General features: G+C 45.2%; 1 protein-coding gene across 10 annotated transcripts in view; it reads right to left on the bottom strand.

Moving 5' to 3' along the window:
• zbtb11 (zinc finger and BTB domain containing 11) overlaps nucleotides 1-10,647 on the bottom strand; it is a 55,696-nt gene extending 45,049 nt beyond the window's left edge. For 8 of the 10 annotated variants that reach the window (XR_011667931.1, XR_011667926.1, XR_011667927.1 and 5 more), the window contains exons 1-4: nucleotides 10,125-10,646; nucleotides 6,088-6,335; nucleotides 2,025-2,256; nucleotides 435-1,621 (exon numbers count right to left, since the gene is read on the bottom strand). Coding sequence is in view for 3 of the 10 variants with exons in the window: in XM_071342268.1 (XP_071198369.1) it covers nucleotides 435-1,621; nucleotides 2,025-2,256; nucleotides 6,088-6,335; nucleotides 10,125-10,434 (1,977 nt within the window). In the remaining 7 variants the exon portion in view is untranslated. Of the gene's footprint in view, nucleotides 1-434; nucleotides 1,622-2,024; nucleotides 2,257-6,087; nucleotides 6,336-10,124 lie in introns of all 10 variants that reach the window. The other 2 variants (XM_071342270.1, XM_071342271.1) reach the window with 2 other exon arrangements.
• Between the last annotated feature and the right edge of the window lie 5,039 nt (nucleotides 10,648-15,686).

Here is a 15,686-nt window from a genome sequence, read left to right as displayed (position 1 = left end):
CATATGTGGGAACTCCTTCAAGACTGTTAGAAAAACATTCCTCATGAAGCTGGTTGAGAGAATGCCAAGAGTGTGAAAAACTGTCATCAAGGCAAAGGGTGGCTATTTGAAGAATCTCAAATATAAAATATATTTTGATTTGTTTAACACTTTTTTGGTTACTACATGATTCCATATGTGTTATTTCATAGTTTTGATGTCTTCACTATTATTCTACAATGTAGAAAATAAAGAAAAACCCTGGAATGAGTAGGTGTGTCCAAACTTTTGATTGGTATTTTTAATTTATTTATATATATATATATATATATCTATATCTCACACGCAGAGAGAGACATACACAAGTGCAAAGACTGCTCTGCAAGACTAATGTATTATCCATGCATGAATCTATAGTGACTGTGACTCCGTTCAGGTGTTTGTCTGTAGCCTACCTTGGGGGTGCTGGGACGTTGTGGGGTCTGGGCTCCCTTCTTGTCCTCTCTGTCCTCCTCCAGCCCCATGTGTAGCCTGACATACCCCCCCTCCCCCATGGAGCGCTGTCGTAGTCGTCTCTTATAGGGGTCATGGGTCCTCTGACCCTCCTCTGTAGGAGTAGAGACCGGCTCTGGCACCACCTCCTCCTCGACAGGAGACTCTGGCTCCTCGATCACCTCCTGCTTCACCTTGGCAGGACGTCCTCTCTTCCTCTTAGGGGGTTGGGGAGCAGCGGGAGGCTGTGGCTCGGCCTGGGGTGCTGGATCCCCCGTCTGGTGCTCTGACGTCTCCTCCTCCTGGGGCGTTGGGTCCTCCTGGACTACAGGTGGCGCTACAGCCAGACGGACCACCTCAGTAGGGGCCACCTTCCCTGGGTCCACGCTGATGAGGAAGGCCCCTGGTTCCATGGAGAGGGAGTCCCCATCCCCCTCATCCCCTTCATCATGCTGCTGCTGCTCCAGGGCCAGACAGGCTGACACCACGGCCAGGGACTCACTGGCTCCGGCCTGGCCGCTGTGGGTCACCACTGTCATGGTCTCTGCCTCTCCAGTAGGGGAGAAGAGGGTGACGGACTCGCCTACCCGGGCCTGGCCGCTGTGGGTGACCACCGTCATGGTCTCTGCCTCTCCAGTAGGGGAGAAGAGGGTGACGGACTCGCCTACCCGGGCCTGGCCGCTGTGGGTGACTAGAGTCACCGTCTCTGACCCAGCCTCCCCAACCACGGTCATAGTCTCCTCTGGTTCACCTCCCAGAGCCTGGGTGACTACAGACGTCAGATCCCCTCTGAAGGCCTCTGCTGTGTGGGCCAATGAGTCCAGGTCATCCCCTGCTCCAGCTAGCCCGGTATGAGTCACCACGGCATGGCCGTCGCTCCCGATGGTCATAATGTAGCTCCCGGGTTCTTCATTCGGGGCCTGTTGGGGTGCAGGCTGGCTGGACACCACCGTGTGGATGTCTCCTTGCTGGTAGACCATCAGCTTCTGCTCCTCTACCTTCTTGTGGACGGACTCACAGATCTGAAGGACCTCGGCCATCAGAAGGTGTCGGGCCAGCGTGGCAACGTCGGCCATCACACAGAAGTTGAAGCAGAGGTTGGAGGTGTACGCAAACTCTAGCAGGGGGAGGAAACTGACCTTGCTGAAACCTGAGGAGAGAGAGAGAGACAGAGACAGAGACAGAGAGAGAGACAGAGAGAGAGACAGAGAGAGAGACAGAGACAGAGACAGAGAGAGAGACAGAGAGACAGAGAGAGAGAGACGGGTTATTCCTCTGACCAAACCACCTCAGTAAGATGATGATTACAGGGAAACGTATTACTCAGACATCATCCAACCGTTTTATAACTCAGGATCTATACGGCCACAGGACGGTGACTTTTTCCTGTTGTTCTGATAACTACTCTTGACAGGCTTGTACCCCGATTCTTCATCCGGGGGTCTGGAGTCGATGAGATGAAAAGGTCCAATGACATTGGAGTCATTTAGCGCACGTCACCCAGCCCAACTTCTACATGAACCACAGCAGCCTGCACCTTCTCCATGTCTCACCTGAGAGGTCGACCACCGCTTCATGACTGGACACAGCTCCCTTCTCTATAAACAGCTCATTAAAGTAGTCGCTGCAGGCGGCCAGCACGGCCTTGTGAGCCCTGTGCTCCTCCCCCTCGATCAGCAGCGTGATGTCACAGAACTGGTTGTCGAGGCGCTGCTGGTTCAGCTTGTCCAGCATCGTCTGACCGTGTCTGGGAAGGTACTGCTTCACCACGCCCTTACTGTCCACCTGCAACACAATACAGGGAGTCATGACTACTGTCCACCTGCAACACAATACAGGGAGTCATGACTACTGTCCACCTGCAACACAATACAGGGAGTCATGACTACTGTCCACCTGCAACACAATACAGGGAGTCATGACTACTGTCCACCTGCAACACAATACAGGGAGTCATGACTACTGTCCACCTGCAACACAATACAGGGAGTCATGACTACTGTTCTCCTGGAACACTAGACAGAGAGTCATGACTACTGTCCACCTAAGACAACACAAGACAGAGAGTCATGACGACTGTCCTAACTGACAACACTAGACAGAGAGAGATGACCTAATGACAACACTAGACACAGAGAGAGGGAGACCTAAGACAACACTAGACAGAGAGAGAGAGAGAGACCTAAGACAACACTAGACACAGAGAGAGAGAGACCTAAGACAACACTAGACAGAGAGAGAGACAGAGAGAGAGAGACCTAAGACAACACTAGACAGAGAGAGAGACAGAGAGAGAGAGACCTAAGACAACACTAGACACAGAGAGAGAGAGACCTAAGACAACACTAGACACAGAGAGAGAGAGACCTAAGACAACACTAGACAGAGAGAGAGAGAGAGACCTAAGACAACACTAGAGAGAGAGAGACCTAAGACAACACTAGACAGACAGAGAGAGAGAGAGACCTAAGACAACACTAGACAGAGAGAGAGAGAGAGACCTAAGACAACACTAGACAGAGAGAGAGACCTAAGACAACACTAGACAGAGAGAGAGAGACCTAAGACAACACTAGACAGAGAGAGAGAGAGACCTAAGACAACACTAGACAGAGAGAGAGAGAGAGACCTAAGACAACACTAGACAGAGAGAGAGAGAGACCTAAGACAACACTAGACACAGAGAGAGAGAGACCTAAGACAACACTAGACAGAGAGAGAGACAGAGAGAGAGAGACCTAAGACAACACTAGACAGAGAGAGAGACAGAGAGAGAGAGACCTAAGACAACACTAGACACAGAGAGAGAGAGACCTAAGACAACACTAGACACAGAGAGAGAGAGACCTAAGACAACACTAGACACAGAGAGAGAGAGACCTAAGACAACACTAGACAGAGAGAGAGACAGAGAGAGAGAGACCTAAGACAACACTAGAGAGAGAGAGACCTAAGACAACACTAGACAGACAGAGAGAGAGAGAGACCTAAGACAACACTAGACAGAGAGAGAGAGAGACCTAAGACAACACTAGACAGAGAGAGAGACCTAAGACAACACTAGACAGAGAGAGAGAGACCTAAGACAACACTAGACAGAGAGAGAGAGAGACCTAAGACAACACTAGACAGAGAGAGAGAGAGAGACCTAAGACAACACTAGACACAGAGAGAGAGAGACCTAAGACAACACTAGACAGAGAGAGAGACAGAGAGAGAGAGACCTAAGACAACACTAGACAGAGAGAGAGACAGAGAGAGAGAGACCTAAGACAACACTAGACACAGAGAGAGAGAGACCTAAGACAACACTAGACACAGAGAGAGAGAGACCTAAGACAACACTAGACAGAGAGAGAGAGAGAGACCTAAGACAACACTAGACAGAGAGAGAGACAGAGAGAGAGAGACCTAAGACAACACTAGAGAGAGAGAGACCTAAGACAACACTAGACAGACAGAGAGAGAGAGAGACCTAAGACAACACTAGACAGAGAGAGAGAGAGAGACCTAAGACAACACTAGACAGAGAGAGAGAGAGAGACCTAAGACAACACTAGACAGAGAGAGAGAGACCTAAGACAACACTAGACAGAGAGAGAGAGAGACCTAAGACAACACTAGACAGAGAGAGAGAGAGACCTAAGACAACACTAGACAGAGAGAGAGAGAGACCTAAGACAACACTAGACAGAGAGAGAGAGACCTAAGACAACACTAGACAGAGAGAGAGAGACCTAAGACAACACTAGACAGAGAGAGAGAGAGACCTAAGACAACACTAGACAGAGAGAGAGAGAGAGACCTAAGACAACACTAGACACAGAGAGAGAGAGACCTAAGACAACACTAGACAGAGAGAGAGACAGAGAGACCTAAGACAACACTAGACAGAGAGAGAGACAGAGAGAGAGAGACCTAAGACAACACTAGACACAGAGAGAGAGAGACCTAAGACAACACTAGACACAGAGAGAGAGAGACCTAAGACAACACGAGACAGAGAGAGAGAGAGAGACCTAAGACAACACTAGACAGAGAGAGAGACAGAGAGAGAGAGACCTAAGACAACACTAGAGAGAGAGAGACCTAAGACAACACTAGACAGACAGAGAGAGAGAGAGACCTAAGACAACACTAGACAGAGAGAGAGAGAGAGACCTAAGACAACACTAGACAGAGAGAGAGAGAGAGACCTAAGACAACACTAGACAGAGAGAGAGAGACCTAAGACAACACTAGACAGAGAGAGAGAGACCTAAGACAACACTAGACAGAGAGAGAGAGAGACCTAAGACAACACTAGACAGAGAGAGAGAGAGACCTAAGACAACACTAGACAGAGAGAGAGAGACCTAAGACAACACTAGACACAGAAAGAGAGAGACCTAAGACAACACTAGACACAGAAAGAGAGAGACCTAAGACAACACTAGACAGAGAGAGAGAGACCTAAGACAACACTAGACAGAGAGAGAGAGACCTAAGACAACACTAGACACAGAGAGAGAGAGACCTAAGACAACACTAGACACAGAGAGAGAGAGACCTAAGACAACACTAGACACAGAGAGAGAGAGACCTAAGACAACACTAGACACAGAGAGAGAGAGACCTAAGACAACACTAGACACAGAGAGAGAGAGACCTAAGACAACACTAGACACAGAGAGAGAGAGACCTAAGACAACACTAGACAGAGAGAGAGAGACCTAAGACAACACTAGACAGAGAGAGAGAGACCTAAGACAACACTAGACAGAGAGAGAGAGACCTAAGACAACACTAGACAGAGAGAGAGAGAGAGACCTAAGACAACACTAGACAGAGAGAGAGAGAGAGACCTAAGACAACACTAGACAGAGAGAGAGAGAGAGACCTAAGACAACACTAGACAGAGAGAGAGAGAGAGACCTAAGACAACACTAGACAGAGAGAGAGAGAGAGACCTAAGACAACACTAGACAGAGAGAGAGAGAGAGACCTAAGACAACACTAGACAGAGAGAGAGAGAGAGACCTAAGACAACACTAGACAGAGAGAGAGAGAGAGACCTAAGACAACACTAGACAGAGAGAGAGAGAGAGACCTAAGACAACACTAGACAGAGAGAGAGAGAGAGACCTAAGACAACACTAGACAGAGAGAGAGAGAGACCTAAGACAACACTAGACAGAGAGAGAGAGAGACCTAAGACAACACTAGACAGAGAGACCTAAGACAACACTAGACAGAGAGAGAGAGAGAGACCTAAGACAACACTAGACAGAGAGAGAGAGAGAGAGAGACCTAAGACAACACTAGACAGAGAGAGAGAGACCTAAGACAACACTAGACAGAGAGACCTAAGACAACACTAGACAGAGAGACCTAAGACAACACTAGACAGAGAGACCTAAGACAACACTAGACAGAGAGAGAGAGACCTAAGACAACACTAGACAGAGAGAGAGAGACCTAAGACAAGACAGAGAGAGACCTAAGACAAGACAGAGAGAGACCTAAGACAAGACAGAGAGAGACCTAAGACAAGACAGAGAAAGACCTAAGACAACACTAGACAGTATAGTATCAGTAAAGAGGCCATATCCCCCCATAAAATACAACAACACTGACAAAGACCAGTTCGTGTTTAGCCACAGTCCTGGGGCTCTTGGTCTTGTGATGAATGGAAGTCACCAAGTCCATCTCGTCGTCCTCCTCCTCATCCTCCTCGTCACTGGCTGGGGTTGTGACCCTCCTCGGTCTCCCCGGTCGGCCCACCAGTCTGGATCCGCTACGGTCCTCCGATAGCCCTCTCCGGTCCTGTCTGTTCTGGCACTGGCTACACTGCCTCATGTAGTCCTTCACCTGCTTCAGGATACCTGGGAGGACACAGGGTTAATCACATTGATGTATGAAACAACGACCAGTATGCGTACACACTGAATGGTTTCAGTAGCTGGATGGATTGCCTTCATCGTTATGGTGCAGCAGTACTCTCATCACGTCAATGACAAGGAGACATTTTGGACAACAAATGTCCGTTTCTGAAACACGTGCATACACGGGGAGAGGTTGGTATTTTAATATTGATGCGTGGTGTGTTGACAAGTGGACCAGTGGTGTGTTGACAAGTGGACCAGTGGTGTGGTGACAAGTGGACCAGTGGTGTGGTGACAAGAGGACCAGTGGTGTGTTGACAAGTGGACCAGTGGTGTGGTGACAAGAGGACCAGTGGTGTGTTGACAAGAGGACCAGTGGTGTGTTGACAAGAGGACCAGTGGTGTGTTGACAAGTGGACCAGTGGTGTGTTGACAAGAGGACCAGTGGTGTGTTGACAAGAGGACCAGTGGTGTGTTGACAAGAGGACCAGTGGTGTGTTGACAAGAGGACCAGTGGTGTGTTGACAAGAGGACCAGTGGTGTGTTGACAAGAGGACCAGTGGTGTGTTGACAAGTGGACCAGTGGTGTGTTGACAAGAGGACCAGTGGTGTGTTGACAAGAGGACCAGTGGTGTGTTGACAAGAGGACCAGTGGTGTGTTGACAAGAGGACCAGTGGTGTGTTGACAAGAGGACCAGTGGTGTGTTGACAAGAGGACCAGTGGTGTGTTGACAAGAGGACCAGTGGTGTGTTGACAAGAGGACCAGTGGTGTGGTGACAAGAGGACCAGTGGTGTGTTGACAAGAGGACCAGTGGTGTGTTGACAAGAGGACCAGTGGTGTGTTGACAAGAGGACCAGTGGTGTGTTGACAAGTGGACCAGTGGTGTGGTGACAAGAGGACCAGTGGTGTGTTGACAAGAGGACCAGTGGTGTGTTGACAAGAGGACCAGTGGTGTGTTGACAAGAGGACCAGTGGTGTGTTGACAAGAGGACCAGTGGTGTGTTGACAAGAGGACCAGTGGTGTGTTGACAAGAGGACCAGTGGTGTGGTGACAAGAGGACCAGTGGTGTGTTGACAAGAGGACCAGTGGTGTGTTGACAAGAGGACCAGTGGTGTGTTGACAAGAGGACCAGTGGTGTGTTGACAAGAGGACCAGTGGTGTGTTGACAAGAGGACCAGTGGTGTGTTGACAAGAGGACCAGTGGTGTGTTGACAAGTGGACCAGTGGTGTGTTGACAAGAGGACCAGTGGTGTGTTGACAAGAGGACCAGTGGTGTGGTGACAAGAGGACCAGTGGTGTGTTGACAAGAGGACCAGTGGTGTGTTGACAAGAGGACCAGTGGTGTGCGGGTCAGCTGTTTGTTCACCCACAATTGCTAATAACCCGTATTATAACCCGTATAACAACTTGTTAAATAACCCGTCCGCCCATCTAGATGTGATAAAGTGAAACCCGTTAATATAGAAAATGCGCTGTAGACTACAGTCAGACGGTGCAACGATTTGTTACATTTTCCCCCAAAAAATTGGGCTATTTTTGTTAGTCAACTTGTCTATGATTAGATACATGCAGCTTCTCTTCTGTCATATGCTGCCCTAGAAGAATAAATAGAACTAAAGAATGTCTCTGCTCCGCAAAAAAAAGTAGAGATAACAGAGAACCTCACCCGAATGTCATAAATCCATAGAATGGATGCGTCAATCTAGTTCGGTGAGGTTCTCTGTTATCTCTACTTTTTTGCAGAGGAAAGACGTTTAGGGACCGGGAAGAAAATGCAATAACTCTAAAAACTGAGTCTAGCATGCTAGCGCAATAACTTGAAGTCTATGGGTAACGCTAGTTAGCATTGTTTCACAAAACTACTTCTATATTTCCGTCATACTGGACACAGAGACAAAATGGCCAGGGCTCGGGTTTGAAGCTGAGCCATCTGCACGTCCTCTGCTGCGTGGTACAGTCATATCTGACTAAGATCATAACATGGTGTCAGAAGTGCTTCCAACCTCGTCAAATAAGAAGGAGAGATTATTTCACAGAAAATAATAAAATGTCACTTGAGTTTTGTCGGAGTTGAGTGACGAAAAGTAGCTCACTGCTCTCTCGCGGCTCTTCACTGAGCAGAGCAGCCCAAGAGGACTCCCCAAGTGGCGCAGCGGTCTAAGGCACTGCATTTCAGCTAGAGACGTCACTACAGACAACCTGGTTCGAATCCAGACTATCACAACGGGCCGTGATTGGGAGACCCATAGGGCGGCGCCCAGCGTCGTCTGAGTTTGGCCGGTTGTAGGCCGTCATCGTAAATAAGAATTTGTTCTTAACTGCCTAGTTAAATAAAGGTTCAATCAAAAATGAAAGGGGGAAAAAAACAGCCGTTGCGATGGATACTCAGAGAGCCATGAGCAGAGCGAGCTGCATGCAGGGAGTGACAGAGGAGCTAATGAATTAACCAATGGGGCGGGGAGAAGTTATTTCTGTTACGGCCGGGCCTTCAATTTCGCAGAGGCAATCGACCTGGGTAGGGCCTGAACAAAGGCCCTACAATATGAAGATAACTGCTCCTCCAGTCGATGTCATGGCAGCGTTGGCTATCAAAGCTCATGCGGCAGGTAGCCTACCGGTTAAGAGTGGTGGGCCAGAAACAGAAAGGTCGCTGGTTCGAATCCCCGAGCAGACTAGGTGAAAGAAATCTGTCGATGTGCCCTTGAGCAAGGCACTTCACCCTAATTGCTCCTGTAAGTCGCTCTGGATGAGAGCGTCTGCTAAAATGTACTAAAATGTACATTGTAAAAACACGTCGTCGGGTCTCATGGTCGTTTCTCGCCGAACTGTATATGTTCAGGTCGTCAAATCAAATCCTTCCATATGAAGTTGTTGTTTTTTTAAGAACATTAAAACGTGTAATTTTCACGAGGTTGGAAGTGACATGTTCAACTACTTAAGAGATTGGCTCTGATCTAGGTTGTGCATTTAGGTCGAGAAAACGAACAACTAAAAAAGGACTTTTTTTTTTTTTTTACTTCTCTCATTGACTTGGCCTGTTCGGCAAGCATTCACAGGAGTATCACGATGTTGCACCTCTGGGTTTAGAAACTGTGGCCTGAACGTTGCGGGCTTAGGCTTAGGATAAGGCTTGAAATCCATGCCTGTACAGGGCTCTACTACCCTTTATCTACGCAATATTTCACAACCCTAAACCCACCTGCCCCACAGATATAACCATGGGGACTGCAGGTATGACTCAACCTGCACAGAACTTAAAACTAAAATATTTAACTTTTTGGGTAACCCACCAAATTCACATAGGTATGTATGACAGTTAAAGATGTCATTCTCATTGAAAGCCAGTCTTGGTGGTGTATCTGTTCTGTGTACAATTTCTATGCTTCCCGTTTAGTTTATGCTGTCTTTTACATTCGGTTTGGTATACCAGCTTCAAATAGCTGAAAATACAATATTTAATATCTGAAAATACAAACAAATTATTCACAGCTGTTTAGATGGTGCAATGATTGTCTGTAGAATGACTTTGTTTTGTCACAAACTGAAATTAGGCGAACTATTAGAATTTTTGCAACCAGGAAATGGCGGAATGATTTCTGCATATTGCTCCTTTAAGCGTACCATGTATTGATTGACCAATCAGACACCGGTTAACTAGCTAGCGAGCCATATGGCTAACAAACTGCGAAGGAAATATACCAGCTGGTGTTTTCTTTTACGCGTGTTCTCTGGCCTAATAAACAAAAAAGTGTCGCTAGATAATTTAGCTATAGAATTATATTTTACCTCTCCACCAATACTTCTGAGAAATGGATTCCCAAGTGTGATGCTGGTTGAGGTGCTCTTCTCCGGCGACAATGTGCGACTCGTCGATAAGTTCCTTCCTCCGACCAGCCTGCAACACCACTTCCAACTCGGTGAATTCATCCAGGCCTTTCTGTCTTCTCTGGTAGTACAGTGTGCCATTCCGCACGACATAGCAAGCGGCTGCTTTACGAATCTTTCTTTTCGTATTGCCATGGGTCCCTGGTGCGTACGGCTCCCGCTCATCAGTCAGATAGCGTCTGATGGCTAAGTAGCTTTCCTCGCACGACATAACCTTAATTATTCGCGCACACAACTAAAATTACGCTATTTATTTCGAAGAGAAAAGCATCTTCGAACTTGTAATTTTTAAATCCGTATAAGTGCCACATAATATACAAAAAAATACAATATTTCAGGTTATTTTCGAAGGGGGAACGCAGTTCTTGACCGTGAGGGGTGGACTTGCATGAACAGACAAAATGGCTGCTGCACAACCGGATGTGGCGTGAGAAATGGCGGAAGAGCAGAGATACTGTATGTAATGGCGAGGTAATCTTGTCTCCGCCCTAACAGTGTTAGTCGGTGTCCTGAAGGCAGGTGGTCTGCTTATCGTGGACAGATTAAACCCTCTCGCTTCGCCTCGTCCTTCTTATTCTTTGAGGTTTAATGGCAGACTACAACCTACGGGTGTATTGACGCCACCTACTGTACAGGGTAAGGAAACAAAAATACTAATTTGGAGAGGGGCAGAGGTCTGATACCAACAGGCTGTTCTCTCCCATACCGTCAGGCAGCGGTCTGATACAGTTTCTATATACACTGAGTACACAGTTATGAGAACACCTATTTAATATTGAGCTGCTTGCTTAGCGAGTACCACTTCCTCCCGATTTAGCCCATACCTGGCGTGAACTCGAGGCCTCTGCCTCACAAACACACAACTGCCCCCCTCAAGTGTCTTACCCGATCGCTCCACCTCAAAAGCTAGTTAATGAGGCGATGCAAGAGGGACACTTCAGGCTTAGGAGTAAGTTCCCCATCTGCTACACTAACACACATCACAGCTGCTGCTACCAGATTCTTATAGTTTGTCCATTTTATACTTTATTTTACATTTAGAAAGACAATAACGACATGACAATAAACAATAGAGAGGGGGGGGGGGGTCGCCTGGGTCCTACCAGGAAACGCAGGACACTCAGCGAGCCCTGCCACAGCAAGCCAGGCATCATGTGTGACCAGGCAGGAGTCAAGCGTGGGGGGGGGGGTACAGTTCACAAACAAATACAGGCCATTAATATATCAGGCGATGCTCTTTGATATACATATGACATTTTATTTTTTTAACTAACGATATTTAACTTTTATAATGTCCCAGAGACTCTCTAGACCATAGTCCTGCAGGGCCGATGCCGCTCTTTCCGTACTCAATAAATCCACGAATTCCCTTAACCAAATGTCCATACTGAACCACTGAGGTTTGCACTGTTTCCAATTCATTAGTATTGTTCGTTTGACCGATAGGAAGGTCAGTGCGACGTGGCTCTAGGTCGGATATTGTCCACCCTACTTCCTAGCAAGCACACTACAGGACAAAGTGGAATACATACGTTCAAAATTCCAGACACGATATCAACTACTTCTGTCCCCAAAAAATTTGACGGCCAGACATTTCCAGAACAGATGCATTAGTTTACCAACCTCACCGCAGCTATGCCAAATCTGAAAGGCTTTGATATTTTTTCTTTCAACAAGTGAGGTTTTATATAAGCCCTATGTAAGAACTTCATTTGAATAATTATATACCTTACACAGTTGGATATTGCTGGTGTTTTTCCATATTGCATCCCACTGTACTGCGGTGAGAGATACACACATGTCCTGTTCCCAAGGTAACGGAGTAGGGATGTTGCTGTTTGGGGAGGAGAGGCCAACCAGGAAACCGTTCCTTTCCCGTTAGCTGCACCCCTCAGTGTCTTGTCCATCACACATTTAGATCCCACATCAATTGAGTAAATACATTTTATTATTGATTTGAGCTGCAAATAAGGTAGAAATGCCATATCGATCAGACTAAACTCTGCTCTACCAACTCTTTAAATGGTTTCATATCACCTTCGTTTACGACCTGCCCCAGCTGACTGATGTTTTGGCGTTGCCAGGTAATATTAGCCAATGTCTTTCTCCCTGCAGTAAACAAGAGGTTGTTCCCTATTGGACATGAAGGGAGAGATGCTCGACTGATAGATATCATTTTATGAAGTATCTTTGCCACTTCACACGAAAACTCAAGTAGTGGGTTATCTATCTTACAGTAGAACTTGTTGTAATACCATAATGATTACTATGTTCTGTTACAATGTGTTCCTCTAACCACTCCCAGCTGCCTACTATTCCCCATTTGTATAACCCATGACAATGGGTATCTGACATTATAAGACTACATAACGGCATGACAATGGGTATCTGGCATTATAAGACTTAATAACCACATGACAATGGGCATCTGGCATTATAAGACTTAATAACCACATGACAATGGGCATCTGGCATTATAAGACTACATAACGGCATGACAATGGGCATCTGGCATTATAAGACTACATAACGGCATGACAATGGGCATCTGGCATTATAAGACTACATAACCACATGACAATAGGTATCTGACATTATAAGACTACATAACCACATGACAATAGGTATCTGACATTATAAGACTACATAACCACATGACAATAGGTATCTGACATTATAAGACTACATAACCACATGACAATAGGTATCTGACATTATAAGACTACATAACGGCATGACAATGGGCATCTGGCATTATAAGACTACATAACCACATGACAATAGGTATCTGACATTATAAGACTACATAACCACATGACAATAGGTATCTGACATTATAAGACTACATAACCACATGACAATAGGTATCTGACATTATAAGACTACATAACCACATGACAATAGGTATCTGACATTATAAGACTACATAACGGCATGACAATGGGCATCTGGCATTATAAGACTACATAACCACATGACAATAGGTATCTGACATTATAAGACTACATAACCACATGACAATAGGTATCTGACATTATAAGACTACATAACCACATGACAATAGGTATCTGACATTATAAGACTACATAACCACATGACAATAGGTATCTGACATTATAAGACTACATAACCACATGACAATAGGTATCTGACATTATAAGACTACATAACGGCATGACAATAGGTATCTGACATTATAAGACTACATAACGGCATGACAATAGGTATCTGACATTATAAGACTACATAACGGCATGACAATAGGTATCTGACATTATAAGACTACATAACGGCATGACAATGGGCATCTGACATTATAAGACTACATAACGGCATGACAATAGGTATCTGACATTATAAGACTACATAACGGCATGACAATGGGCATCTGACATTATAAGACTACATAACGGCATGACAATGGGCATCTGACATTATAAGACTACATAACCACATGACAATGGGTATCTGACATTATAAGACTTAATAACCACATGACAATGGGTATCTGACATTATAAGACTACATAACGGCATGACAATAGGTATCTGACATTATAAGACTACATAACGGCATGACAATAGGTATCTGACATAAAACCACGAATACAAATAAAGATGAGGACCACCTTGCTTCTTGACATGGACAGGTTGTCACGTTCCTGACCTGTTTTCAGGAGGAGGAACGCCGTTACACAGGTTTTTATGGTAAAATCTTCTTTTTTTATATATACAGTGATCCCTCGCCACTTCGCGGTTCACTTATCGCGGATTCGCTATTTCGCGGATTTTCATAATGCATTTTTTTTTTTTTTTTGGTGCATTGTGCTCTGCATTCTGATTCGCTAAAAACTCACTCCCGCTTCTTGTATCAAAACATGCTACGAATTGTGCTATCATTTTGTCGTCTCGTGCAGTTATGTGTACGTACATAAAACAGCTTGGCAAATTTACATTAAGTTGGCCAAATTATCTTGTAATTTCGAACATCTCCTAAACCCATAATGTCGACGAAACGGCCTACACGTGAGTCACTGTATTTGTATACATGTAATAGTTGCTAATTGTAAAAAAAAAAATGTTTTCTATTTCGCGGATTTCACTTATCGCGGGTCATTTTCGGAACGTAACCCCCGCGATAAACGAGGGATTACTGTATACAGTGGGCAGAACAAGTATTTGATACACTGCCGATTTTGCAGGTTTTCCTACTTACAAAGCATGTAGAGGTCTGTCATTTTTATCATAGGTACACTTCAATTGTGAGAGACGGAATCCAAAAATCCAGAAAATCACATTGTATGATTTTTAAGTAATTGATTTGCATTTTTCACAGTCTCTCACAGTTGAAGTGTACCTATGATAAAAATTACAGACCTCTACATGCTTTGTAAGTAGGAAAACCTGCAAAATCGGCAGTGTATCAAATACTTGTTCTGCCCACTGTATATGTTTCCACAAAAAGCCAGAAAATAAACGATGTATCTCTTTAAACCAGTACTGAGGGAACTGAAGTGGTATAGCTGACATAAGGAACAATAGTCATCTTTATCACCTTTACCCCATAGTGATAACGGTAGAACTGTCCGTCTCCTATAAACCATTAGAGATGACATTAAGAGACCTTGTCCATTTACATTAAATATCTTATTGATCGGTAACCTGATATTTCTCCCTAGGTGTTTGAGACCTTGTGGTTTTCATAAGAAGGGAGCAGTACCACGGTGGGTTGAACGTGATATTTCTCCCTAGGTATTTGAGACCTTGTGGTTTCCATATGAAGGGAGCAGTACCACGGTGGGTTGAAAAGGTGCAGTCTCCCTCCTATTCACTTTATATCCAGAACAGTATATAAATCCTGATATAGATCCAGAACATGAGCCAAATGCTCTTATGAGCTGTAGCACTCATGGTATCGAACAGCTGGGACTTTACAGTGTTACTAAGATATCATCAGAGTATAGGTTGGTTTTCAAGTCATGACCACTCAAAGTGATTCCATTTATATCCTCCTTAGCTCTAATGGTGCAGCCAATGGGCTCTAGTGCCAAAATAAATATACCTGGGGAGAATATACTCAGGAGTCCACATACTTTTGGCCATGTAGTGTATCTGCCATATTTGTCAGCTATTAGTTCTGAGAGTCTAAAAGAGAAATTCGAGGCATTATGACGTGCTTGTCAAATTGTGAATGAGAGACTGATGAAGTGTGTAAAGCCTGAGCAAAGATACAAAGCAGAGCTCATGCCTTTCATACAGCCTTAGAATGTATTCAAAATATAAACATATAACCCAACATTTGTATCACAACTAAAGTTACATAAATAACTCTAAATTAAGCATATAGGAGTACCTGTTTTTTTTGTTAACCGCTCAACACAGAATAGCTGCATGTGCGCACTTCCTCAAATCCTTATTCAGCTATGTTCAATGGTGTTCTTCATACTATAAAATAATGCCACGG

Source organism: Salvelinus alpinus, chromosome 15 (assembly GCF_045679555.1).
Source record: "Salvelinus alpinus chromosome 15, SLU_Salpinus.1, whole genome shotgun sequence".
Taxonomy (NCBI): Eukaryota; Metazoa; Chordata; class Actinopteri; order Salmoniformes; family Salmonidae; genus Salvelinus; species Salvelinus alpinus.
The sequence above is the reverse complement of the archived record's forward strand: the minus strand, read 5'-3'. Positions and strand labels throughout refer to the sequence as shown.